The sequence below is a fragment of the Electrophorus electricus genome, chromosome 16 (genome assembly GCF_013358815.1).
Source record: "Electrophorus electricus isolate fEleEle1 chromosome 16, fEleEle1.pri, whole genome shotgun sequence".
NCBI lineage: Eukaryota > Metazoa > Chordata > Actinopteri > Gymnotiformes > Gymnotidae > Electrophorus > Electrophorus electricus.
The window spans coordinates 5621483-5648503 of record NC_049550.1 but is presented as its reverse complement, the minus strand read 5'-3'; the positions used below and the strand labels follow the sequence as shown (position 1 = coordinate 5648503).

The following is a 27021-nucleotide window of genomic DNA, read 5'->3' as shown; positions in this document are numbered from 1 at the left end:
TCTGCCTTGCCATTTCACAGCTCATTGTTTGCTCCAAAATCCAATGCTTTTACTGGCCCATTTGATGTATGATGGAAAGTTTAGGATTGTTGCTTACAAGCAATTGAAATGATCTCTTCCACAAAGGACATAATTCTAGTTCAGCCAAGCAGGGTAGAGTTACAGCCCAGGTAAACCTGTGGGGGCGTGTCCAAGTGTCATCTATAGGGCAGAGAGACAGCCCAGGTGAACCAGTGGGTGATTAAATGGACATTTACACCACAATGGGTGATTAAATGGACATTCCCTCCATAATGGACATTTACACCACATGCTGCTCTTGCAAAGCTACCAGCATTGTGGATGATCCCACACACCTCACATAAACTCTTCTCTCTCCTCTCATCCTGGGAAGAGGTACAGAAGCATTGAGGCACTCATGGCCAGACTGTTAACAGTTTCCCCCGCCACCAGTCAGTGACCAGACTCTTCAACTCCCAGAGACTGACAACAGTATGTTTGACAAATACTGTATTCCATTTAACAAATACTGTGTTCTTACTTTGCTGTACTGGCTGTTACCTAAAAGACTGCTACAAGCCCTAAGCATATCTGCTAAAATGTCATACTATGGTAAATCCTTTGCAGATTCACCCACTTTACTTCTTTTGGTACACTGGTCGGTGTTGCCCTAGATGTTATCATTGGTCCTGTATTTTATATTTATTGTTTACATTTATGTTCTTCTTTTGAGTTGCACCATGGTCCTGGAGGAACATTATTTAGTTTAACTTTACCTGTTGACAATAAAAAGCGTCTTACTGCCAGATTATTTTTATCATAACTTCTCTTTCAGTAGGTTGCCAATAACTACACAGTGATGCTGCCAGTTTTAATTCCTGCTGGTTCACCTGTCTTTTCGCTCCACCCTGCAGATGACACTTGGCCATGCCCCCACTTCCCCAGTGGCTTTATAACTTTCTGTGTAGCATCTTCCTGAGCAGCAACTGCCCCCCAACAGAGCAGGTCTCACTGATCTGTTGAAACATTAAAACACATGGTTGCCATTCCACTCATCTGAGGAAGATTACTGATAATCCACAGGTAATCCCTAGGATCAACTGCACCTCAGTTGGTGGCATGTTTGCCTTGTAGAGCTCCTAAACTCTGGAATAACATCCCAGAAAATATTCAAATAAATTGTTCTGGATAGGGAGGGTCTGCCCAATGTTGAAAATGTAAAATATATTCAGATTAAAAACTGTTTTAAAATCCAGATTAAATCCTGGCCTACATGAGTTTGTTGAGCTTCATTTTGAGCAGTTTAATCTAAAATGATCGAATATTAATTAATCTAAAATTTATATTGTTGTTGTGGTTGTATTATTATTCTTAATGACAGTCATGTTGCATTATCAGTCTGCTGCATCCTGTATATTGTATTGAGACACATGTGGAGTGACTTGACTGTTTATTTGTTTCTTAATTGTTTACGGCTGTTATAAAATACTGTGCAACATTCTTTGAAAAAAGTGACTAATTCAGTTTGCCTTAAACACTTGTCCAAACACACCTGTTATGGTGTGATTTGACAACCAGCTGAATTTAATTTGACTTTGGGCTGCTCTTATTCACAAAGAACTGACACCACTCTCAGTGATTTCATGTGTAATATTCATAGATAAGGCTTTGCAGAGAAGGTCCCTGGTTCCTTCTGCTAATGCACAGCAAAATGTCACCAATGGGTAGCATTTACAATCTGTATGTCCATGACACCCAAGAGGCTCCTGTGTTAGAATGGTCAGGAATTTCACTCATAAGAGCTGTGAGCTCCTAAAACTCTTGGGTGCTGTATTTGAGGTTGGACCAAGGGTTTGTAATGGCTGAAGCACCTGAACTGGCCATCTTTGACAATTTGTGCAGGCATGGCAGTGAAACAACCTCAGGATTTACACAGGAACTGGCTAATAAATACGAAAGCAACATGATTGCCAAACGCAGGAGCTGGAGGGTAAACTAAAAGACCTGAAAACAGGGTGGAGACGTGAGCTGGACAGCAAAGTGAAAGACCTGAAAACAGAATAGAGATGTGAGCTGGAGGGCAAAGTAAACTACCTGAAAACAAGGTGAAGATGAGAGCTGGAGGGCAAAGTAAAAGACCTGAAAACAGCATGAAGATGTGATAGAGATTACCAGGGTGCATACCTTCACATGGCATGTATGATAAGCACTGTAAGGTGCATCAGTGTGAAGCTACAATTACCAATTCCTACGCAGCTGCTGCAACATCCATCACAGACTACTGGCAAACATGATAAATGTGCTGCTGCAGTGACCAAAACTGGCCTGCCACTTTTCAAATGCAATCCATAGACCTTTCAGATGTTATCTATAATTTGATATTTAATTTTGGTTTGTAGGAATTTAGCCAACTTGCCCCTACAACTGCATATTGGGTAAAAAAAAAAAAAAAAAGACATGAACATAAGGAAGTTGGACTCTCTTAGTCAAAAGATGGGATGCATTTAAAATTCAAGGTCATTTTTTTCATGGCACTGAAAAATGTGTTGCTGTTACAGATTTTCAGTGAGGGATGCTGATAGGGTGAGCCATTTTGAAGTGTCAGTCTGCCATTACATTGCTCCTGAAGGTTCCAAAATCATTACTGTGATGCAATGACACTTTGATTCCAAGGCATTGCCCTGAGGGAAAAAAGGAAATTGAGAAAGATGATACTGCAATGAACAAAAAGAGGTGGGTCCATGAATTCCTTACTGACCATTAGTCCAGATATTCTTCACTGCATTAATAAAGCAAGAGTGGATGGTGAACCCTGGTTGCATGTTGTTTTATGAGAACACACTTTATTTCCTACAGCTCCATTGACATATCCACTCCTTACTTAAACCCATCAGGTGAAGTGGAAAGAATAAACTGATCAAAATTCTACACTGTGCATATAATGTATTCACATTTGCACAGAATTATGTTTCATTTCTGATTTCTGAAACAGCAGCAATTAACTTAATCACTGCACTTAATACCTCATAGGTATTTTTGGTATGCAACACTTGTTAATGTGTGAAGTTTAGCCTTTTTTTTTTTTTTTTTTTACTGTTCAACTGTTATGAGATAGTGTGCTTGAAGTTTAGGTAGATGTCAACTGCAAAATTAATCTTACTCACTTTCTGTATGATTTTAAATGGGGATTTTGTATCCAAAAACACCATCTTGCATAAGGTGGTAATTTCATTTTATGTGGTGCCATATTTAAGACAGTAGGTGCGATCATAAATTTGCATACAAGTCAAGTGTGTCAAACTCAGATCATGGTGAGGACCATGGCACCATGAAGGACTTCCCCTGTTGCAACAAAGCCTACCTGAATGAGCTCAAGAAGTACTTCCTAATTAGCTGATAAGTTGAATCTGATATATTGTGATGTGGTGATGTGGGCCTTCATGACCGTATCCATGGAGATTAACCTGCCAGCCTTGTATAGCCAGTCTTTTATTGCCTGGGGAGATAGCACCACTGGAATGAAGGAGAACCGTGCTTGAATAATGTGCCTGTTATGATTTGAATGAACAATTATGCTCTGTGTGAGCATGCAACTAATGAGACTCACTGCACACAATTTGTACTGAATGCCATCAAGTATCAAGATACAATTGCAGTTTTTTTTCTCTCTCCCTTTCTGGGGTATGTGCATCATTGTTTTACTCATAACACACCATGATTAGTTTGCAGTTTGTATGTAACCAGCATAAGAAAGACCGATATGGACACTGGCCTGAAGTAAAATATATTTAGCTATGTGTTTTATTTTTGCTTTAACCTCAGGTAGATAAGTTCTATATATTTTTAATATATGTATCTAGTGGCACTTGTTTATAAAGACCTGACCACTGCACCTGAAACATTTGCTCAATAGATATCCCTGTCCATTATGTATTACCGTATGTATAATGTATTACCAACATGAGATAATATAAGAAATAAACTAATCATTTTACTTTTATTTACAGATGTATTTTGTAACCACACATTAAATATTATGTAGACTATACTTAAGCCTTTTTTGACTCTATGACTATTGTCAGTCAGTTACAGTAACGTGGGCTTAGTGGTTAGTGCACTGGTTAGTGCACTTTTATGTTCGGTTTCATTAAACTCTTCAATTGGAGACTGATGTTTTTTTTCTTGCACATTTTTTTTATCTGTGACAGGATGACCAGCCATTTTTTGGAACAGAAATCTCCTATGTTTTCTTTTATTTTTTTTGTGTCTGCATGTTCTATTGGATCTTCTCCATCTTTACAGAAGACTCAGGAGCCTGGCGGACACACGTGTGTTCCCTGGAGCTTGTTGGTGGCTTGTTCCACCCTGGAGCTCTCCATGCAGGCTTGGAAGGCCTTGATTCCTCCCAGGAGCCATAGACGGTTCCCCAATGTTTGCTGCAGACGACCCTATCATTATCATACCCCGCCAGGTGTCGTGTTCCAGCTTTCTCGTTTGAAGCAGTGAGGGAGCCATGATGCCAAAATCTTCAGTAGCCCCAGACAAAGGGAGAAGAGCCCCAATCAAAGCCTTCAGTAGGCTCCCCTGGGACCAAGTGCTTTTCCAGAGTGGCCTTGGGTCTGGGAAGCAGGGGCCCCTGGGCTTCTGCTCTCCAGGGAATGACCGGTCCATGTCTGTCCTCTATGTGGGCAGTCAGGTCTGGTGGGCTGCCCAGGGGCGTATTAACCTGTTGTACTTTGTTTTGCAGGAGCGAGCATGGTGTTCGATGATGTAGGAGCCTGGTCAATGCAAGAGGGTGTCAGCTTTACACCCAGTCAATGAGAGGGGGCACCATCGACTTAGAGGGGTGATGTCTCCACTGCCCTGTCCAATTAAAGGGCCTCAGTCGATCAGAGGGGGCACTGATCAACAAAGGCCCCAAGAGTCTCCAACGAGACAACAGGGCATCGTCTCCACACTTTCGTATGCAGATGCCATGGAGGAAGAGGGTTTCAGGAAGTGTAGTGTCCTCTATGCCCCAGGCTCCAGGTGGCGCTGTTCCTGCTGGGTTTCTTCACCAACGCCCCCCCATTGTTTTACCATCAGCATTTGGTAAGGGGTCCTGTGAAAGTGTACCCCTTTGGTAGCCTCCTTTAGACAGCAGAGGCATTGCATGTGGCTTTTTGTTTTGTTTTGAGCTGTGCTCATTGCATGCCATTATAAGCCCAGCTAATGATGTTGCGCAAACTTGAATTTAGAAGCCCCCATAAATGGAATTACTTCAGTCATTTATGTTACATAAACATGACATAAGAAAACTGACATTATATTGAAGCAGATGTATCTAATTTGTAGTTAGTATAGTATGAGTAAATTGTAATGACACAGTGCTTACTCAATAACCGATGAACTAGCAAATAAATAAATAAATAAATCACTGGACAAATATATGCCTATAGGCAGAGAATGACCCACAAGGGTTAGGTTTATAATTAAACTGTGGCACCAATAAATGGAAAATGACCATATAAATCTACTACATGAGAGTACAGATGGCCAGTCATTTCTCATTCCAAATAGTCAAAGGTCATTCCATACATGCCTGGAAAGAATAACTAATGTGATTAAGACCTAGTGTGACACATGCAATCGTATAGTGGAATGAGGGTAGAGCCAGATCCAAAGACCCACACAAAAGCAAAGCAAAACGGCAGACAATTGCTTGTTACAGAAAGTCTTGCTATAGAAAAGGTTGTGGTAATCAATTCACTTGCCCAACCTGCTGCCCTTTCATGCCAGCATGTGTATTTCCTGATGGACTAGTGTACATGCATCTATGTGGCTGCTTGAGCAAGAATTTATTCCACTTTGCCCTCCTCATGCCTGATTTATGGCTCTAGCCACAACCCATTCTGGCAGTACCTCACAACAGCTGTATGACCTCATTCTGCTTATTCATCTTATTTCTATTTCATCATATCTGTCGAGTTTATATGAGAGGTTATATTGGTCTACATTGCAGGTGTCAGCAGCAAGTGGTACTGCCTCTATGTATAAGATTTATGACATGGTTAACCCTTGATGCGCTTTGCAATGTCTTTGCTCAGAATCTTCTCCATTGTGGAAAATGACAGGGTTGATATTTGGATAGTAGTAGAGCATAGAATGTTTAAATCTCTATACTGCAGAAGTGATTCCAAATTGTCTTTAAAGATATGCATGCATTTCTGCTGTTTTTTACCCAATCATTTATAGAAAGCAGGATAGCCTTACAAAATGATAATTTTGCCATCACGCTGTCACACATTACAAGAAGTTGAGAATCTAGCAAATACATTTACACACACACACACACTACATACATTTTGTGAGATGCAAAAACACAGAAGCCTTTTTAGATTTGTTTCCAGTATTAAAGAAACAGTGCCCTCTAGAGGGACTTGTAATACAAATACACAACTCAAGATTTGTATTAAATTCATTTATTCCAGTAAAGTTCTTTATAATCAAGATGTTCGCAACAAAACTACAGGATTTGAACTGTATCCAGTTACTACTGTATGCCATGTGAGACTGAGGGTTTTGGCCAAAGCACATGCCATGATGTAAAAACTATTAAAAACTAATCTGAAAAAAATTCTGAAAATCGCATGGTAATCACATCTGCCTCTGCGACAGAGACTTATTAGGAGTGAAGGGAGGGAGATGGGTCATCTGTACAGGGAAATTGCAGTCTTCCTCCTCCTCCCCGAGTGACTTTGAATCAATGTGTATTTTAATGTTGTGTCTGTTTTAAAACACATACCTTGCACCACACATCGTTTTCAAGACAAACAGAATATCAGCACAGCTTGAGTTCTATTGAAATAAGATCAGTAGACTACCTGGGACGTCCTGTGGGACTAAAAACTATGAAAAGAGGAAACAATACAGTCGTGGCCAAAAGTTTTGAGAACAGCACAAATTTTAGCTTTCACAAAGTTTGCTGCTTCAGTTTTTATGGTGGCAATTCGCATTAACTCTAGATTGTGAAGTGATCAAATGAATTGCAATTAATTGTAGTCATGAAAATGAACTTAATCACAAAAATTACTGCATTCCAGCCACTGCATTTCAGCCCTGCCACAAAATGACCTACTAACATCATTTCAGTGATCTCATTTGCTCAGGAGAAAGTGTTAACAAGGACAAGGCAGCTGATTTAATTCAACCATTTATTGAATCATCAAGAACTTTAAGGAGAGAGGTTAAATTGCAGTGAAGAAGGCATCAGGTTGTCCAAGAAAGTCAAGAAAGGACCGTCCAGGACCATCTCCTAAAGAGGATGCAGCTATGGGATCGGGCCACCACCAATGCAGAGCTTGCTCAGGAATTGCAGAAGGCAGGTGTAAGTGCATCTGCACGCACAGTGAGGTGAAGACATTTGGAGGATGGCTTGGTGTCAAGAAGGGCAGCAAAGAAGCCACTTCTCTCCAAGAAAAACATCAAGGACAGACTGACATTCTTCAGGAAGTATAGGGATTGGACTGCAAATGACTAGGGTAAAGTTGTTTTCTCTGATGAAGCCCCCTTCAAATTATTGTCCAGAGAAAAGGTGAGCACTACCATGAGTCCTGTGTCATGCCAACAGTGAGGCATCTTGAGACCATTCATGTGTGGGATTGCTTCTCATCCAAAGGAGTGGGTTTGCTCAAGGTTTTACTAAGAACACTGCCATGAATAAGGAATGGTATCAAAACATCCAAGAGCAACTTCTTCCAATGATCCAGGAGCAATTTGTTGATGAACAATGCTTTTTCCAGTATGCAGGAGCACCATGTCACAAGGCAAAAGTGATAACCAAGTGGCTCAGTGAACAAAACATTGAAATTTTGGGTCCAAGGCCAGAAAACTCCCTAGATGTCAATCCCATTGAGAACTTGTGGTCAAATAATAAAAAAAACCCCCAGAAACTGTGATCAACTCCAAGCACTGATTAGGCAAGAATGGGTTGCCATCAGTTAAGATTTTGCCCAGAAGCTGATATCCAGCATGTCAAGGCAAATTGCAGAAATCATAAAAAATAAAGGACAGCACTATATTAAGCCTTTGTTTAAATTGAAATGTATTTGTCAATATAAAGTAAAAAAAGAAACAAACAAAAAACTTATGAAATGCTTATAATTGTACTTTACTACGCCATATAAACATCTGACAAAAGGATCTAAAAAACAGGGAGTAAACTTTGTGAAAACCAAAATTTGTCAGTCTCAAAACTTTTGGCCACGACTGTAGTCGCGATTTTCGGGCCAGTTCAATGTTCAAACAAAAAAAAATCTAGATTATTCAAACTGCCATTTACTGCATTGCATCTGTGTCAACAGAACAGCTGAATGTGTCAACAGAACAGCTGAAACATGGAAATTTCTGAAAGGAAATTTGAACGGTGTTCTACTTTTTTAAAAATACCTCAGTTCCCTGTTACCTTCATAGCTATTCTGCTTAGTGTACCAAAATATTAGTCCATGTTGGACTTTGCACAGCTAATTATAGTCAAAGCAAACAATAAATTGTAGCTAAACATTAAGTCTCTGAAATCCAGGGACCTTCGTGTTTAGCTAACATTTCAGCAATCTTAATATCATGGCACTGCCCCCTGCTCCTGACTTCTCCCCATGTCAAAGGGAAGACCTGTTGGTGTTTGCCTGTGTGTGTGTGTGTGTGTGTGTGCGCGCATCTACCTGGCTACACCTGTCCTTGCTAGTCGATTATGTGTTGCACCTGTCTCTCGTCATTAGCATGTATATTTAAGTGCTTGTATGCAATTCACTTGTCAGTGTTTGACCCATGTGTGCTGTGCTTCAGCCAGTTGTAATCAGTTTGTTTGCTGTTTCATACTGCAGTGCTTTTCTTCTCATGCTTTGGTTTCATTTTGGGTATTGTGTTAATAAATGTTTATCATGTCCCAGCTCGTCTTGGTATCCTGGCTTGCATTTCTGAAAATAACAAGTAATAGTAGTTTATGCCTGGAAATGGATGACTGCAATGTCCAAGAAATCCAAGACAAACTAATCATCTATGTTATGTAGCCAGCTAGCCAAATATGTGCTGTTGTTTTTAAACTGGGCAATGTGGAACACACTAGACTAACAACAATTACCATAATGCTCATCACTATTGATGTCTCATTGAACATCCCACACTAGATGCCAGCAAGTTAGAAATGTTAACTTAATGCATCACCAACAAAGCCACTATTGTTAAAATAATCATGAATGTAATCCACCAGTACAGCTACAATTACTTGGATGTAATCCACCAGCATGTATGCTGACTACCCCTCCCCCAACCCTCCCCCCTTGGGGATGCCCTTGCTTCTTCCAGGCCGGACTGGCCGGGTGTCTGGAAAAACAAACAAACTAAAACTTGTGGTCAGATATCTCAAATCAAGTCAGTGGCAACCAATTAATTACCAGAGAAACAGGATTAAGGCGACACCTGTCTGCAATACCTGTCTGCATAATTTAAATAGCTCACCAACATATTCCAGACGTGCACAATGATATTTTCGATTAAATTTGTCTTTTAACCAAAAGTAGAACAGGTAACCACAGCATGTCAAAGCCACAGTTCTTAGGAAAGATGTTTGAAGTAGCATTATTCAGAAAACTGCAATAATTAATTTTTCAGTGTCAGAAGGATTATACTTTCAATTCACTCTCGCAAGGCATCTCTGGAAGCAGTTGTGAAAAAGAGATCATGTATTTTTCTGATATCAGTGAACATGCTGTAAAGAAAACCATCCTGACAAATTTCATTAATTTACATAATTTACCATATTTTAGTTTTAGCTAAATCTAGGCAACGATGTGCAAGCATCAATTCAAGAGCAAAATGTGTTTTCATCTATTTATTTTAATCAACAACATAACATGATCCCAAACAGTTAAAAAGTTCTGCACGAACAAGTAAAGTTTAAGACAGTAATTTACTATTAGACAATCAGTGTGAAAACAAATTAGGGAATACACCGCAAAAATGTTAATGGAGAAACTGTGTTGTAAACCTAGACCTGTAGTATAGCTACTAATTTAACTTGGTTTTGTGACCACACAATGGGGCTCTTAACTTATTCAGTCAAACCTGTACTAGGACATTAATCTTTCCAAATTGTGAACTTTTGTATTTAGCAGCAGACTTAATTAAAATTGTCATATTTTATATATATATATATGGCAATCCATAAATGTTATATGCCTGTTTAAATCATGGGATACATATTTTACCCTTCGTTAGACAAAGGGAAAAATATGCCTGTTTAAATCATGGAATAACATTTATGGATTGCCATATACAATTAAACTGTTGTTATGGACAAACAAATACATTTGGTTGATATCACAGGGTTTAAATGTCTTTCTAGATGTTTACTTGATTTACACTGACCACTGCAATCCTGAACAGCTTGACCCAAAGTAATGAATATATACATATAGAATTTGTATGTGGCATTGGTTTTAATTAAGACAATAATTAAAAAAACAAAACAAAACAAAAAAACATTTTTTTGGTAAAAATGTTATATAAATATAAAATATTACAAAAGAATCCAAACAATATGAACTCCTTTTTATGATAGTCTAAGTCTCTTTTTAATGGTTTTATCTTAAATAAGGTATATTTTAATTATTTTATCTTAAATAATTTATGTTCAGTGCATCCTATCAATTCTATCAGTTTATTGTTCTAACGAATGCGGCCCAAAAATAACTCAACAAATTTCAAATGTCTGAATTCAGTTCAATTAGTTGAATATTTAGAAAATGTTTATATTTTTACTTTAAGAAAATCTTAAGTATGAAGTGTAGGGTAGATACTTGCATGTTTCCAAATAGCTGAATAATACATAAACAAACTGAAGTTACATCAATATGTTCTGTCAAGAAGTTATGTTCAATAATACTTGTTATGCAAAATGACTGATATGTTATAGTTTCAGTTTTAGCATTTAGTCATTTTTGTTACTTAACAAAATGGAGCAAAAGGTCAAAGTAACAAATGAATAATTTTAGTTAAAAGTTTTCTATAAAGTTATAATCTACAGCAGACTAAATGTTAAATTATGTTACAGTATTAACTGTGTCTTTCTAATAAGTTTCACATCCTAAAAAGTAAATGACTTCAGACATCAGTGCTTAAACAGAACATGTAGTGGTCTGAAAAAGACAATAACTGAAAGGTATAGAATATGAAAATTCTGCAATCCTAACTATTATTCGATCAAACAAACAAAATACAAACCTACACATTTTATTATGTGCCGTTTCACTGGCTAACGAAACAGCAAGTTTCATGTCTGAACCAAACAAATCAAATATATTTGCAACAGCAAATACCTCACTACCTTCGCTACCTGTTTGGATTTCATTAGAAGTAGACCGATTGGTTGGAAATGTAGAGCCTCTGGCCACTCCTGGTCGGGATGGGTAGGTGGGGTGAGAGAGGGGCCATGGAGCATCCTGGGTAGTGCAGAGGATGACAAGCAAATGGCAACAAACCTGTACCAGATAACGTAGGAGAGAAACTCCTTGGGGAAGAGTGACCACGGAAAGGGCAATCTGTGGAACAAGTGCATAAATTCAGAGCACAAAACATCTAAGAGCTGTCCCTGTGAATTGCAAAGTTCAAATACAATTTGATAAATAATTAAAATAGAATTAATCATGTTCATTATAATTTTCATTAGAATAAAGACAATTCTAACATGCTTCTACAAAAACTACTACAAAAATGGTAATATAGTTAAAAATAATTTCTTTAATTGAAAATTTGTAAGATACTTTTTTCAACTGCTCTTTTGATTACTGATTTGTAGGGCTGCAACAAACTACTATTTCCATAATCTATTAATTTGCTCAGGGTTGTTTTGGCTGATTAGTTAATCAGGTAAAGAAATTGCAATACCTCCTTTTTGAAGTGGATGAGAGCCAAGACATAAAAACACCATACATTTTTAAAAATATCCATATTTGTTTGCTTGAGCAAGGCTGTGGGTATGTTATATGAAACCCAAATAACAGATACTTTAGCCATGTAACTCATCCCTTCAGCCAACACTACCTATTGTATTTGCTGAGCTCAAAAAGTTACCTGAAAATCAGACAATGACATGCTATATTTCATTTCTGACTAGTTTCATTATTTTGTCATGCTAAGATTCTGGATGATATGGGGGATGCTTTCTTTTCTCTAAGATGCTCAGACACACCTGTTTATAGGAATCAAGCATTTTGCAGGAAAACAACTTTTAAATAAATTATTTCCATATTTCCACACATTCTACTTTATGGGTCATGAATAACTCTATCGTAGTCTCAGCTATCTATATTTTTAGTGGCGAAGTACCTCATAGACCTGTGGCTTGTAATTCACTTTCATACTCACTCACGTTTAACATAATCTGCCACATAGGGTTTCTGTTGGCACTGAAATAGCTTTGGTTCTTCATATCAATAACATTCTTTACCCATGAACCTCTTCTAAATCATGTGACTGAAAAGCGAAACACAAATGTTATTAAGATGTTAACCGATAGCACGATTGGTAGCTGACTTTTTAATAATTATTATTACAAATTTATGGACAATGTTGATTTATTGTTGCAGCCCTACTGATCTGTCCTGTTTGCCAGGTGGTAGGACCCAAACTGCAGCCAAGGATTTCAAAAAGTGAGCATTTCACCAAGAAACTGTTATTGATGGCTGAAGTGACTGCTTTACAAGAAATGTTTTTGTAATTATGAATTATATTTTAGTGTGCTCTGTCTTGTTTTAATAATCCAGTTCCATAAAAAATAAAAAAGATAAATCTGGCAAGAGAGAGAGACTAACCAAGGTTCCAGAGTACATTGTCAGCTGCAAGTTCTTTGGCATCCTCCAGAATGGTACAAAATTTATTAGGCATGTAGGTGCTTCTAGTGCTGCTGATCACTACTTTATAGATGAGCAGTGTCTTGCCATCAGGACCTAGTGTGGAATACAAGTAGTACGCTGGCAGGGACCAGCCATTCTTTTGGCAATAATAGTCCAGCAAAGATACTGCAGAGCTCAGCTGGCTGGGTCTGAGGGTCTGTAGACTGATTGGTAGCAGGCTGGATCCTGGCAAGAGCGGATATACACACCGTTCTAAGTCAACTGCATATTGGCTACCCAAGCAAGGAGGTAATCCTAGAGGCCTTGCAGATAACCCATCACTCATGACCCCTGAACTCAATTTGATATTAGAATCATCTTTGCTTTGTAAGTAGAAGGCACAGTCATCACAGGGCACCCCCAATGCTATTTCATTATAGATAGCCCGTGATCCAAATCTTCGTCCCTCATCTTTACTGACTGGCTTAGCAAGACTAACTTCAATGCATGAGCCATCAATAAATTTGCCGTTCATGGAACGCTGTGCAACAAGGGCATCTTCACGGCTGTGGAAGTGAATGAAGGCATAGTCTGTCAACTTTTTGACACGCTCCACAGAGCCGGGCTTCAGGCGGGAAAACTCAGTCCAAAGTGTGTCCTCTGACGTGTGCAGCATAAGATTGCGTACATAGAGAACCCGCACACGTTGCATTGTCTCCTCATCTGCATCTTTCTCTGGTTCAGCCCAGTCGACCTGAATAGTGTGGCCCCACAACACTAATGTTCCTGAAAAAGTAAAGGGCATTCAGTATAAACTTTAACCTTTTTGGATAACCAAAAGTCTCTAAATCAAGAATACTGAATCAGTTCCTTCAAGTAACAGTGTATGCAGTTCACCAATGTTCTAGTTAATAAGTTAACCCCCCACCCCCAAATAAATAATTAGTAAAATTAACCAAATGCACTATTTTATGCCTTAATTTTATACATACCATTAAAGCTAGATAAAATGTACACAGTAAGCTTACAACTGTATTGGAACTACATGTAGGCTACTTTACACCTGCATGTGTGAAATAGGCTAATTGTAACCCAATGATTCCATTGTGTGCACCATTCTGTCTTGCTCATGATGGATGGAGAAGGAAACATTTTGATTTGGTATTAAAAATGCAAATACACTCAACTAGAAACATCTTGACAGCAAATAAGACATCAGCAAGCCAGTATGTTCAATCAGAACATTCTATGACATTGTGTGGCACTACATAACAGGTCAAGGTCAAGGCTCCAAAATGTAAAATGGTCTTCTGACAGATCCCGAGAGAGTGGCTTAAAGGCTAAGCACCACCTAATGGACCTCCCTGAAGATTTCACATTATCTTAGCTACTGCAAAAAAAAATGTATATGTGAATTTAATTGAAAATAACATGTTCATATCTTCAAAAAGGAAAACCAGATGTCGCTCTGGGAAATTCCATAAAGTTGCCAAATGATGTCACTGGTGGATAACAATGAACAACGCCACGATTAAACACCATTATAACTGACTTGGACTACAAATTTTCCACTGCTGGTTCTTCAAAGTCCAAAAATATTTTTGAAATTAATGAAGATTATGAATATGCTGTGACATTGGGGTTGAGCGTATATTATAACAATGAAATTCACCCATTTAGATTTGAGCCAGAGATACAAGAAGCAGCTCCAGAGAGCAATGAAGAACCTAACCCACTAGTTAGAATTGGGAATTCTGAGTGGTAAAAACCTTTCATCTTAGCCTTTATGCTGAAAATTATATTAAAAGTAAAAAGTAATACTAAAAGTAATATTGTCTATTAACAATTATTTATACCAGGGTGTCTGATTAGCTAGCTAGCTACTAGATACATTTCTCATTTTACTAGCTTGTCATCTGTCTAACTAACTAGTTATCATTGCTCACTTCTGCTAATAACCAATGTCTTAGCTATGCTAGCTAATGCATTTACTTTAGTGGTCTTACATGTGTTTTTGGTAGGTTAATCATGTGTCTAGGTTATATGTGCCTAGCCTTAAAATTTATGCATTATTATTACCTTCTCTTCTAAGTGGCTGACTTCAGTGCATTAAAAAAAACAGAAATAAAATAAAAAATAAAATAAGTGTTTAGAAAGATGCTGGATCATGATGGGAAACATCTAGCTAGCGAATTAATGAACATTAGAAACTTCAGACTGAGTTATTAATGGCAATAGCTAGATAAATGCAAATGTTCAATTATCATTACTGTTTTAAAAGCGATCTACGTTGAATTTACATTCCTAAGATACTCTATGAATCTCTGTAATGCAACTACATGGAGTATTTTTAGCCTAGTATGGCTTGGGCCACCAAGCTTAACAAGTCAGTCAGTTAGCTACTAAAATAACATAGCTAGCTAGCTAAATTTAGCTAACGTCAAATAAAACAGGCAAAGTAATTGAACTTCCCATGTACTTTCATGCACACAGAGGCTCTCACTTCTCTTTATCCAGTAGTTGTAACTATAGCTGTACTACTTGTGGCATTACAGATAACTGACACATTTTTTGGATATTTTGGGATCTTTGGGCTATTTGTCACTGTACATTGAATTATTGCAGCCAAAGACAACACACCTTTTTTCCCCATTTTGCATCACCTTCAATTCAACGTTGCTGTCCACCATCTACTTCACACATATGACATTTATGACAGATTCTGAAGATAGCAGGAAATGCAAAACAACAAATTTATAAGGCTTGTTTTTTGTTTTTTTTTGTTTTCGAACTATTGATAATCAATTGTAAGAAACTAAGCAATCACTGTATTTATGTATTTGACACTTTCGTATTAGCTGGTGTTTAGCCTTCAACTATAGGAGGCATATACTGATGATCAGGAATTTCTACAAGTGTTTAATTACTAAATCTAAATAGTAGCCATCTAAAGGTCTTTTGGAAGATGTCAGTCATAAATGCACACTGCAAGGACTATATTTCTTTAAGCAGTATTTCATTAAATATAATGGACATAAAACAACATTTAACCAAATGAATAGTAACAAAACTGGGCAAACTATATGCTATAACATAACATACATATAACTACATAGCTTAATGTTTTATAGGTTACATTAGCAAGAGAATTTTGAATGAAAATGTAAGCAACATGAATTTAAACATTAAAAAAAAATTTTTTATTTTTTTTTTTTTTTTTTTTTTTTTTTTAAACAAGGCCAGTCTGCCCAGCAGTTACATGGGCACTTCTTTTAATGGATCTGACAAGACTGCACTGGGAGAGTGAAGACTGATAAGCATATGGATTTGATTACTGACCACATTAATCATAAATGTGTTCAGAAAGGACCATATATATTAGCTGTGGCAAACCCATTCTATAGCCAATATGATGCAACCATTCTGAATGCTAACCACTAACTGAAGCAATGAATAGCATCAGGCTCTTTCTCCATATATGTGGTTTTCATTAGGGTAATCGTTCAAAGAATGGCTTAGTAGTGATGAAACAAAAATATCTAACGCAGAAACCATGGCAAATGTTAGGATGTTAGAACATGGGGCTTATTTTTGCAAAAGGTCTACACACACTGCTAAAAGCAAGCTCAAATGTACCTCCATTAGGCAAGATGTTGCGTTGTTTAATTTTGACTGAGCAAAAGGAGTTTTGTGCTTTGAAATGACTGATATAGCAAAATAATGAGGACTGAAGTAAAAAAACAGGGAGGAAACAACACTGCATTACACTGACATACATGTTATTAAAATGTATTTCCCCTGCCTACAGTAACTGGCTGATACAAGTGGCAGCTGTTTTGTTCCTCTCTGCTCCCTGTTGCACTTTAAGGGAGAGTTCACACAACACCTACTCAAACTCTCCAAAGCGCTCCGCTTTTCATAGCTGCCTGTGGAACAGCACAGACCACACCTGATGCGTGCTCCTTGAGCTTTCTCAACATGCAGTTAAATTGAGAAACTGTCAGCTTTTTGTTCGGTACAAATAGTAATACCAATATTATCAATAGTCCTTTCTTTCTTGTGCCTTATAAATACCTGGTGTGAGCTTCCTGCGGGCCATGGCAGCAGCCTTGTGTGATTCATACTCCACAAAGGCGAAGCCACGGTTCTTAGTCTTGTCCATGGCACTGGGGTACACAATCACATCCACAACGCCGTCTGTCACCTAAATTTAGTATTGATATTAGAAGTCAACATGTTAATATGACAGCTAGAATAAAGCCATGACTGTAAAAGGCAGGGCTGCTTAGAAGCCTGGATCAACATGTTAAAGTGTTTGTGAAAAATGTCATTCTGAAAACATTAAATAACCCGCAGTAGAACTGCAACAAGTCTAGATGTTTTAGCTGTGATGTTTAATGTGCTTCTGAAAAATAATGAGACTCAGAACTGAATTTGGGAAAGGCAAAATTAAATAAAGTAAATCAATTTGACAGCCTACAGTCAGACAGAGTGCCAACCATCTACCTAGGCAGCATACAATGCACAGTAAAGTTTGAAATGGGTCCATAGCCAATTACCATTACAGCACTGACATTAACCTATCCAAGATGTAGCTAAAGTGCAAACAAACTGACATAAATCTGTCCTTATAATCTTTCAACCCCTGTACTATGGCAGAGGATGTGCCCCAGGTCAGCGTTATCACAAGTGCCATCAACATCAGATGAAGACAAAAATAACAAGGACACCACCTGTGGTGACACCACATATCATGAGGTAGTGACGGCAAAGACATACATCAGCTTTACAAAACTTGGTGAGGAAGTGCTGTTTGAATCAGGTACAGCATGAAAAGAAAGCTCATCCAAACAGTACATAGGAGACCATTCAAGGTGACACAGCATTTAATGGTGCCTCAAGTCATTGTATAAAGGCCTATGCACAATTCTGGTCAACCAAGCAACTATGTTAACACATGGCCTTGGCATCATGACACTAGAGGGGGAACTGTGATACAGTCAACACAGTAGCAAAACATGACAAAAAATAAGTTATAAGAAGAAGAGAAAGAACTTGCATGTCATTGTAAATTTAAGAGGTGCCAACTACTAAATCGCTGTCAACCTAATATACTTTATGAATCATAGCAGATTATCTCCTGTGGTATCTATACATACGCAGTCAGCTAAGCACTAAAAAGTGCACTTGCTACAGTAGAGCACCTACCACTACTATAGCTTCAGTGTCATGTGCTGTCCTGCAAGATGGATATTTCAATGTCTTGATTTTAGGCTGGACATTTGCAGTTTACACCTAATGTTATCTCCTGTCTCAGGGATTAGCCTAAGTTAACATAAGTGTTAACAAACTATCTGAATAGTTACAGACAGATATAGTTTAGTTTACCATCTAAACATTAGTGATTTCAAACCTGCCCGTTGCCAGTTTTTGGCAATGTTAGCCTTCAGCAGATATTTCAGGAGTAACACAAAAACAAAACATTAGTCTCGGTTGTCACAGCATCTACACAATGTGGTGTCTTAATGGGAACCTGGCTGAACTGTCTCCTTCTTGCCATATGTGGAGTTAGATACCTAGCAACATACACGCTGTCCCAACTAAACTGTAGGCTATATCAACCAGCACAATTCCTTCATACACCAAAATAATGGGGCAGGTTAATTACCATCATTACTGCATTTGCATAGCACACACTATGTGGGTCACACATTTTATCTGTGGTTAACATACCTTTGGGAATCCTTGGGATGACTAGATCCAACAGAAGGTATTTGTATTTTCATTTTAAAGTTGTTAATTAGACCACAGTTCCCTACTTTAATGGATCTAAATACTTTGTAGTCATTCTGAGTAAATGACAAAGCACTTTTGTAAGTCGCTGTGGTTAAGAGCATCTAACTTATCCGACTTGGTTAATATCCATAAACAAAATGATTAATATAAAGCTAGAAAAACTCAGCTACTCTGACTGATGAGGACTGTGGGGGAGTTTCAGACAGGATGGCTACAAGCAGCAGAAAGAACAGGCTTAGTTCTGTCATAAAAAATAATATAATTGGTATAGCCTATAAAATGCTAAAATACTAGCTAAATTGATCACTTGTAGTAACCAGTGAGAATCAAATCAATAGAGTTTTGTTTCATCACCCTATGTCCACACAAATGAGTTTTTAGCAAGTAACAATAAAGTAGGCTCAGTGGAATGCTCTGTGAAAAATTGCAGACAATATATCTATGAAGCAAATCTAACTCCTGGGACCAGGTGATAATTACTTGGGTTGTTATGAACTGAAAATAGAAAAAAGTGGACAAGCTGGTAGTCCTTCTGGACTGACCTGGGAACCTTTCCTGCACTTCACCTTGACAAATTCTATTTTAAATTTTTGCATTGTTCACACTGTAAATGCTTTTATTAGATTCAATTAATAGGGATGGGGCCAAAGCTCTCTCCCAATGCAAGTACTGACCTTCATCATCTCTTCTTGTATCTCCTCCTTCTTCTTGTCTTTGGGAATGGAGCCAATAAACAGACGACAGTTGTCCAGACTCACACACACTCCTATAAACTTCCCCGGACGGATCTCATAGTTGTCAAGGCGATAGATGGCTCGCTGGGCAGCTTCCCGGGTGGTGTACATGACAAAGGCATAGCCACGATTTTCCCCACTGAACTCCATCATCAGACGGAACTCATATATACGGCCCATACGCCCAAATACAGGCACCAACTCATCCTCGTACATGTCCCTAGGAATTTTCCCCACAAATACCTCACATCCCCGAGGTGGAGGAGGACCTTCCCAACCTAAAACACAGATTCATCACCAACATCCTCTTTAATGTAACTGTTACAATCCTAAATTATATATGCCCTGGATGGCAACAGGATATTTACATCATAATTGTGTGCTTTTCTGAGCATTATGGGAGTATCTTCACATCTCCATAACACAGACTAACTTCATATTTCATAACAGATATTTAGAGCAGCCTATAAACAACAACAATTGGTAACAATTACCTTGTTAATTACCTTGGATCTCTTGTCAAAATGTACAGAAATATCTAAAAAAAACAACTATTCTGATAATGTAATAATCACACGACTCCGACAAACAATTAATCAGCTGATTAAATAGTTATGTCAACATTATTTCACCAATTGCTTTATGAATCATAACTACATTATAACAATTTATAAATGCTGCATAAAAAATTATACTCATAGGATTTTACAAACTTTACATGTTTTGTTTGTGTATTGTGAATGTTTCAAACAACTAATCAACTGATTAAATTGTTGTCAACATTTTTCACCAATTGCTTTATGAATCATAACTACATTATAACAATGTATAAATGCTACATAAAAAATTATACTCATAGGATTTTACAACCTTTACATGTTTTGCTGGTGTATTGTGAATGTTCCAAGTCACTTGCATGCCTTAGAAAAACTAAATGTATGATGATTCAATACATTTGCCTTTTTATCAATCCTTATACATGTTTTTTTAAATATAATTTACACGTATTTAGCATTTACTTTTAGTATAACAAATTAAAATAAATGCCTATAAAACGGAGAGCCGGCAATTTGTCGGCAGTTAAATCTTTGCTTGACAGTGTCATGCTGTTACTGTATTCTGGCAAATACAAAATACTCCAAAGTCCCTTCTGACATAAAGTAAGCACACATGCAATAATCTCTTCATGACCTTACACAAACTGAGACCCCCCGCCCCCCCTTTAGGCTAACATAAATAAGATTTCACATCATTGCTAGCATTTAATTCTTACCTGGCGGTGGACCACCAAATTTTCTTTGTCCATTTTCCTGAACCATACTGTAACCTGTGCTCTCCATCAGGGCCAACAGAGCTGCTTCATTGGGGCTTTCTAGTTTAACATCCTCACCAACCTGACTAAAACTGGGTTCATCCATTTTCACCTAATAAAACACAATATAAATATTCATGTTTGTGTTTTCCCCAAGAATTTAGATTTCTGTGATTTTTCTCTTACTGTTTTTAAAAATACTTTACATCACTTCCCTGTTTACTGGGTTGAATGAGATGCTCAAATAAGTTTACATTTCAACAGGTTGTATGGTTCCTTTTTAATGTAATAACATTAAGAGAACAAAACAGAACCACCAATTATAATTTGTGTTGGGCCTTTCATTACATCATTTTAGCACACTGTGCCAGTACTCAGAGAGCACAGCTTCATTTATTAATCTCAAATGTAGCGAACTCTCAACAGTATCGTGATTATTTTTGTAAAGACCCAGCTAGGTTACATTTCATGACTGTCCATCCCTAGTGTACCTATTAGGTACTATTAGCTAGGTAGACGTTTCTAATACGGTGGTTGGAGAATGATGGATGGTAATCGTGGATGTAAATCACTTTGTAAGGACTCGACAACTTTTAAAAGAAAGAAATGAGTGAATCATTTTCATAATCTGACTTATGGATCGTCATTGATTTACGATTATATATTGTATCACTTATTTGCCCTTATTTTAGATATAACTTCCTAACACTGTTTCACTAAATCTAGTCCAGTCACAATGTAAAAACTAAATGTCCCATAAAATCGCTTTCCAACTAGCTATTATTTAAATGTTGCTAATATTACCTTAGAAAAAAGCTAACCTAACTAGCTTGTTAGCTTGTCTGTAGTAATGCTAACTAGATTTAGTGTCCTTTATCATTCATTTTTGCATTTATTTTAAAGAATGAGCTGCTTCAACTAGACAGCTAACGATAGTTAGCTAATTACCATCATTTCTGCTCTATGTAATTTTAAATATAACATAAATAAATCGCATTTTTTCATCCCATTGACAATTCACCACCGACACCATGACAGACTCACCTCAGTACTCAACAGCTGACACAAATTTAAGACGAATGTTACTAGCTTGGCTGGCTAGCTAGTTTGGCGGGAAGAAGGGCAACTTAGACAGGGCAAAAAATAAATAAAGTAATCCGCAGAAAATCACCTTCTGACAAGACAGTTAAGATAGCTGACCATTTTAAGCATCTTGAAACATAGTTCACAACTACTTGTCATGGTAGGTTATCCTATGTTAAAGCATGTTTTGTTTCTATCTGAGGTACATTTGCCAGCTAACCAGCGCGTGAAGTGCGTCAGACAGCTAACCCCAAGTTAGCTAACCTAGGGAAGCTGTTAGTAAATATTACGTAGCTAGTAGATAAATGTTAATTACCTTGGATTTCTTGTCAAAATGTACGGAAATATCTAAAAAAAAAAAAAAAAAACTATTCTGATAATGTAATAATCACACGATTCCGACAAACAATTAAAAATTAGTTAATTTACGATACGCTGAAGGCTTGGAAGTTCTGACTCCGATGATGGTACAGACAATATAGATTTAACAGTGAGTGAGGGACGTGTGCTGTATGATGAGTTTTGAGAGCGAGAAAGAGGAAAAAAACTTAACTGCGTTGTTGATGCGTATGTGATGTTAAGTTTTTGAAAAGGCTAGAGAAATTATGTGTTTTGGTTGCGAGTCCGTAAAAAGTGAACAAAAAATGCATGGTACATCGTTGCGCTGTTACACAACATGAAAATAAATTACTTCACTTCTTAACATAATACTTGGTCACAAACTTGCACGCCCAACACAATAGATTTTCTGTGGCTATGAAGCTGCGGTCCCTTTTTCTTTTACCCAATTTAAACACAAGGTGGCACTAATGGGTTTCTTTTTTTTTTTTTTGATATTGTTGGTGTTGCTGTTGTTGTTTTGTGCTACCCCGTCAGCGTGGCATAGGGAAACCTAAAGTACCCTATGGACTGACCCCAAGCAGCAGATTTTATTAGGAATCCTTTGACTGTATCATCTGTACTGACATACGTAAGAAAAGAGTGGCTGTGCTTCGTAATGAATGCCTGTTCCCTGGATATCTCTAGAGCAAGGGTTCTGGTCTAAATAACAACAGTTATATTAAAACTATTTTCTTTTGAATACAGTATATGAAAAAAAAAATCCTTCAGACTAACTATCTTCAAAAAGTGTAAACACCCCCCCTTTTTTTCAAGAAAACTAATTTCCTGTTACTCAATACCAAGCTAAAGTTTCTTAATTTTGTTGCTTAAGATTCCATTTCCTGAGTCTCCAGTTTCTGACATTTGACTGTAAGAGATGCAATAATCAAAGATGTGTGAGCCTTTTAGATCTGTGGGTTCCTTTTAATGATCATCAATTTTTAATGTCTAATCAATGCATTATAATATCTAACCATAAAATTACTAAAGTATTCTCTTTATCTAAAAAGAAAGCTACAGAAAAGGGAAGTTCCTCATGTCTGAGAGTGGTTTTAAGTTGCTTTAAATACAGCTTGTTGTTCTTTCCTAGGGAAGTCTCATATGTTTAATCACCTAAATGTTAGCAAGTATGCACCTCAGCAAAGTGAGGCTCACAAACATTACAAGAGCAGCACAGATATCCAGGCATCAGCAGTATGAATGGACATTGCTGAACATAATTTGCAAATTCTTGTTTTCTGTGCTGAGAAACCACAGTCATTGTACGCACAAACTGAATCCTGATTAGCATGATTCAGAAAAGATGATTGTGTCTGCACATCAGAGTTAAGACTGCCCCCAATTTGTATGACATCTTATCCGTCAGGTCTGAAAGCTCATGCTGGTGCCATATCTGCAGTACATGACATAATGCTCACAGTTGTACCACAGCAGGCTGTAGGTCACCGAGCCCAGCAGTGTCTCTGCCCGACTGGCCACCTCTTCGCCAGCCAGTGGAGGCAGACTGCACACCCCATCCATATGGTTGACCAGAACCTCTGCTCCATATGTGAAGTCACCCACTGTGTCAATGCGCCTTCTTTGCCATCACTCAGAGAAGAAGCCGCAGGTTATTTACCATTGTCGCAATGGTGCTCTCATTGGTGGAGATAGCCGGTAAGATGTCCGGGATGAGGTGTGCCACGTGATCATTGCCTAGGTGGATTCCATAATGCGTGAAGAGTGTCCGGGGCACCTTGAGAAGATCCTCTCTTTTCAGCACAGAGACATTGTATGTGCTTGCTTTGGGGTGCTTCCTCCCCCTCTCCCCTCATTGGAGGTTAAGGCCATGAAAAAGCAGCTGAGGAACTCAAGGGGAAGCATTCTCCAAGGGAAATGTTGCATGTTTCTGAATGGCTTGGCTCTGAGCAGTTTTATCCATTGAGGCCACCCAGGGAGGGGCATAATGATAAGTCCTTTGGCTATTTTTATGCAGACCGGTAAATAAGAACTTCGCATGGTCCATTGAACAATACATACTTATTCAATGATTGTGTGGTGGTCTCTTTCTCTCATATAGAGGTTAAGAATTCATCTATATGCAGTAATCTGATTGCATTTGTTAGTACAGGTCAGGTCAATTATAACCAGGTTATATTATATAATGCAGAAGGTGGTAAGGATGCAATTCTCTAGAATTCTCTTGTAAAATTATCTTGAAAACATGTCATGTTACAGAATTTGTTTCTTTACCCAACCTAAAATTTGCAATGGTAATTAAGCACAGTATTGCAAAGATTGGGTTTGATACCTAAACATGTACTGAAGCAGAGCATTATTAATCTTTTATATATTTTATTGCAAACTAATGCAACCAAAAGCGTGAAGGTCGTTTTAAGACAATATTACTTTATTGATACTTTCTTTGTGGAAACGTCATCACAATTAAGCAACAAGAGTAATGTGTGTTTTGTTCATTCTGTCCTCCATTTTAGAAGAGTGGTATCCAGCTATAAGATAAAGTTATAAAGAGAAACCATTTATATACAGATTGTTCTGAACACGTATTAATGTTGACCGTGTACAGTACGAAATATTTAAATTTTTACTAAATTGTAAATTGTACTAAACATATTAACGTTTCTGACATTTTGATGTCACTTGTTATTTGGTAAAGTGAATAAACTTAGATAAATAACATTTTTAAAAGTGTTTCAGCGGCACATATCTAGCTCCGCCGGGTATGGACATGACAAAAGTGTTTTAACCAGCCATCCATAAAACGAAGGGAATGAGAACGGTTGGAAGTGCTGTGGCCGGCGTTAGTCCTAGGAAAAATATGGAAAACATTCCGATGAGAGTCGTAATAAGGACGCTTCTCTGATCTCGGATAACGGACTTCAGGCACTCACAGAACTGTTGAGGGAATGGGGAAACACGTTAGCTCTGTTGCATTTCGGAACCAATTTGTAAGTCAGTTCGGGTGTCGGAGGGATTTGGGGTGCTAAACGCGCCAACTACATAAATAAAATTCCAGCTCCATGTTAAAAAACAACTCAGTAAAGCTGTTCTCTGCATTTCAAAATAAGCTAGAAGTTTTCTAGAAATAAAATAGGATTTACGATGGGAACAGCTAGGTTTATGTTGAGCGTAAAATAAAACGGGGGTATCAAGAAATATGGTTTTAACATTCTTCTAACATTTCATATAAATTTATAATTTATATAAACCTGTTTTGTTCGCCTACCTAACTCTTCATAAATCGTATTTTTTAAATGTCTAAAGTGAAGGGCGTCTGGATATTAGTTACCTACTTATTACTTTGCCTTTGTTAATCGTGAAAAAGGCGCAGTTTACCTTGTCAGTCTGCAAGCTGATCCCTGTGCCGTAGCGGCAGTATGTGACGAAATGTTCACAGTTATTCCACAAAAGACTATACGGAATCCTGCCAACGAGCTTTTCTGCTCTTAACGCTACCTCTTCGTTAGCGAGAGGTGTCTTTCTCAGCGTTGTGTCCATCGTGTTCAATGATATTGGTGATCCATATGCAAAGTCCTCCACTTTGTCCACGCGAATGGTGGCGTACTTGTAGAGCACGCCTAGAAGCAGTCGCTTATTCGTAACTACATTTTGTATATGACACTTATTTCTCGTCAAAACTGGCAGGATATCCGGCATGAGATGTGCCACTTTGCCGTCGCCCAAATAAATGCCAAAATGAACGAACAAAGTACGTGGAACCTCCAAAAGGTCCCCGCGCTGAAACTGCATCGTTTCTTCTGTGCGCTTTGGACATTTGATGTCCTTTCTCTCTTTTTTGAAAGGTATTACACTGAAAAAATAAAAAATCGCAACAACGAATGCTTTCTCCAACAGGAGTGCCAAAGAGTCTAACATTGTGCTGAGCAGCAGATGCGCACGGTACCAGTACTCAACTTGGCATTATTCTAGTAGTAGCAGTTTGTGCTTCTGGCTATGTTGTGACGTCATGGCAGTGAAAGGACAGTTAGCTATAATTATTGAAATTTGGAAAGGCTTTCGTATACCAAGCTTACAGCTATCTCGATGAAATGTCTGAAATGTCGCATTTCGGTTAACCGTGTAGCTCATGTATTCTCAGACGCCAAAACTACTAATTTTTAAAGTTCAATCAAGGATATAAGGAAGGAACGCGAAATACCGCAGCCAACTACCTGATCATTTACTTCAGAATCATTTTTGCTTAGCTTGGAGCTTCCTCAGGTGTGGATTTTTTTTTTACATTACTAGTTCTGTTTTATTCTCCATATTATGAAAGTAACATGGCATTAAGTCCTCGCTATAGGCTAAAGATACGAGAAGAATGTGCACGCCGATTACAAATACTAGATATCGTTAAAGCAGATCTCCACTTACTCATGGGAACTGAGACTATTAAACACATTGCTTACATCTGACAATGTCTAAGTGGGTTTCTGCCAACTAGTTGTTTTTTTCTTTTCTTACCCCCCCCCCCCTTTATTTATTGACAAAATAGTAAAGCGCTAAATCTTTCCACAAATTAGTGTTACTTGACTTATGCGCTTTCTCACACGTGCAACTCCCCCATCCCCCACTGTCTTCCAGTGGCGCGATAATGAAGATTGACAGAATGAGAAATCAGTTGTCTTGGTGATAACAAAGGTCTGGCATTGAGGGGTAAAAGCTGAATATGTAGAGGGGATTACTCTAGACCTTTGGGGTTAAGCACCATGCAGTGCTCTAAAAGATGGTGGGTGATAAATGACAAGATATTTGTCTTTGTCAGTTTTTGTTTGTCAGTATCCCAATGTTTGGATGGATCACTTGAACAGGGCTATGTGATAAATGTGTGGATCTTGAGGGATGA

The 27021-nt window shown here is 37.9% G+C and overlaps 2 protein-coding genes and 1 pseudogene across 2 annotated transcripts; all 3 read right to left on the bottom strand.

Annotated features, from left to right (window-relative positions):
• Positions 1-11385: 11385 nt before the first annotated feature.
• On the bottom strand, positions 11386-20817 carry rbm46 (RNA binding motif protein 46). Its single transcript, XM_027006179.2, has 5 exons — positions 20673-20817; positions 19340-19677; positions 16944-17073; positions 12849-13655; positions 11386-11576 (listed from the first exon to the last, which is right to left on the bottom strand). Exons 1-5 carry the CDS (start codon positions 20815-20817, stop codon positions 11386-11388), a joined length of 1611 nt encoding a protein of 536 aa, XP_026861980.2.
• Positions 20818-23092: 2275 nt separating this feature from the next.
• On the bottom strand, positions 23093-24442 carry LOC113574914 (annotated as a pseudogene).
• A 101-nt stretch (positions 24443-24543) lies between these two features.
• LOC113574913 (lecithin retinol acyltransferase-like) lies at positions 24544-26102 on the bottom strand. Its single transcript, XM_027006138.2, has 2 exons — positions 25512-26102; positions 24544-25070 (listed from the first exon to the last, which is right to left on the bottom strand). The coding sequence occupies exons 1-2, from the start codon at positions 26049-26051 to the stop codon at positions 24918-24920; spliced, it is 693 nt and encodes a 230-aa protein (XP_026861939.1). The 5' UTR covers positions 26052-26102; the 3' UTR covers positions 24544-24917.
• Positions 26103-27021: the final 919 nt, after the last annotated feature.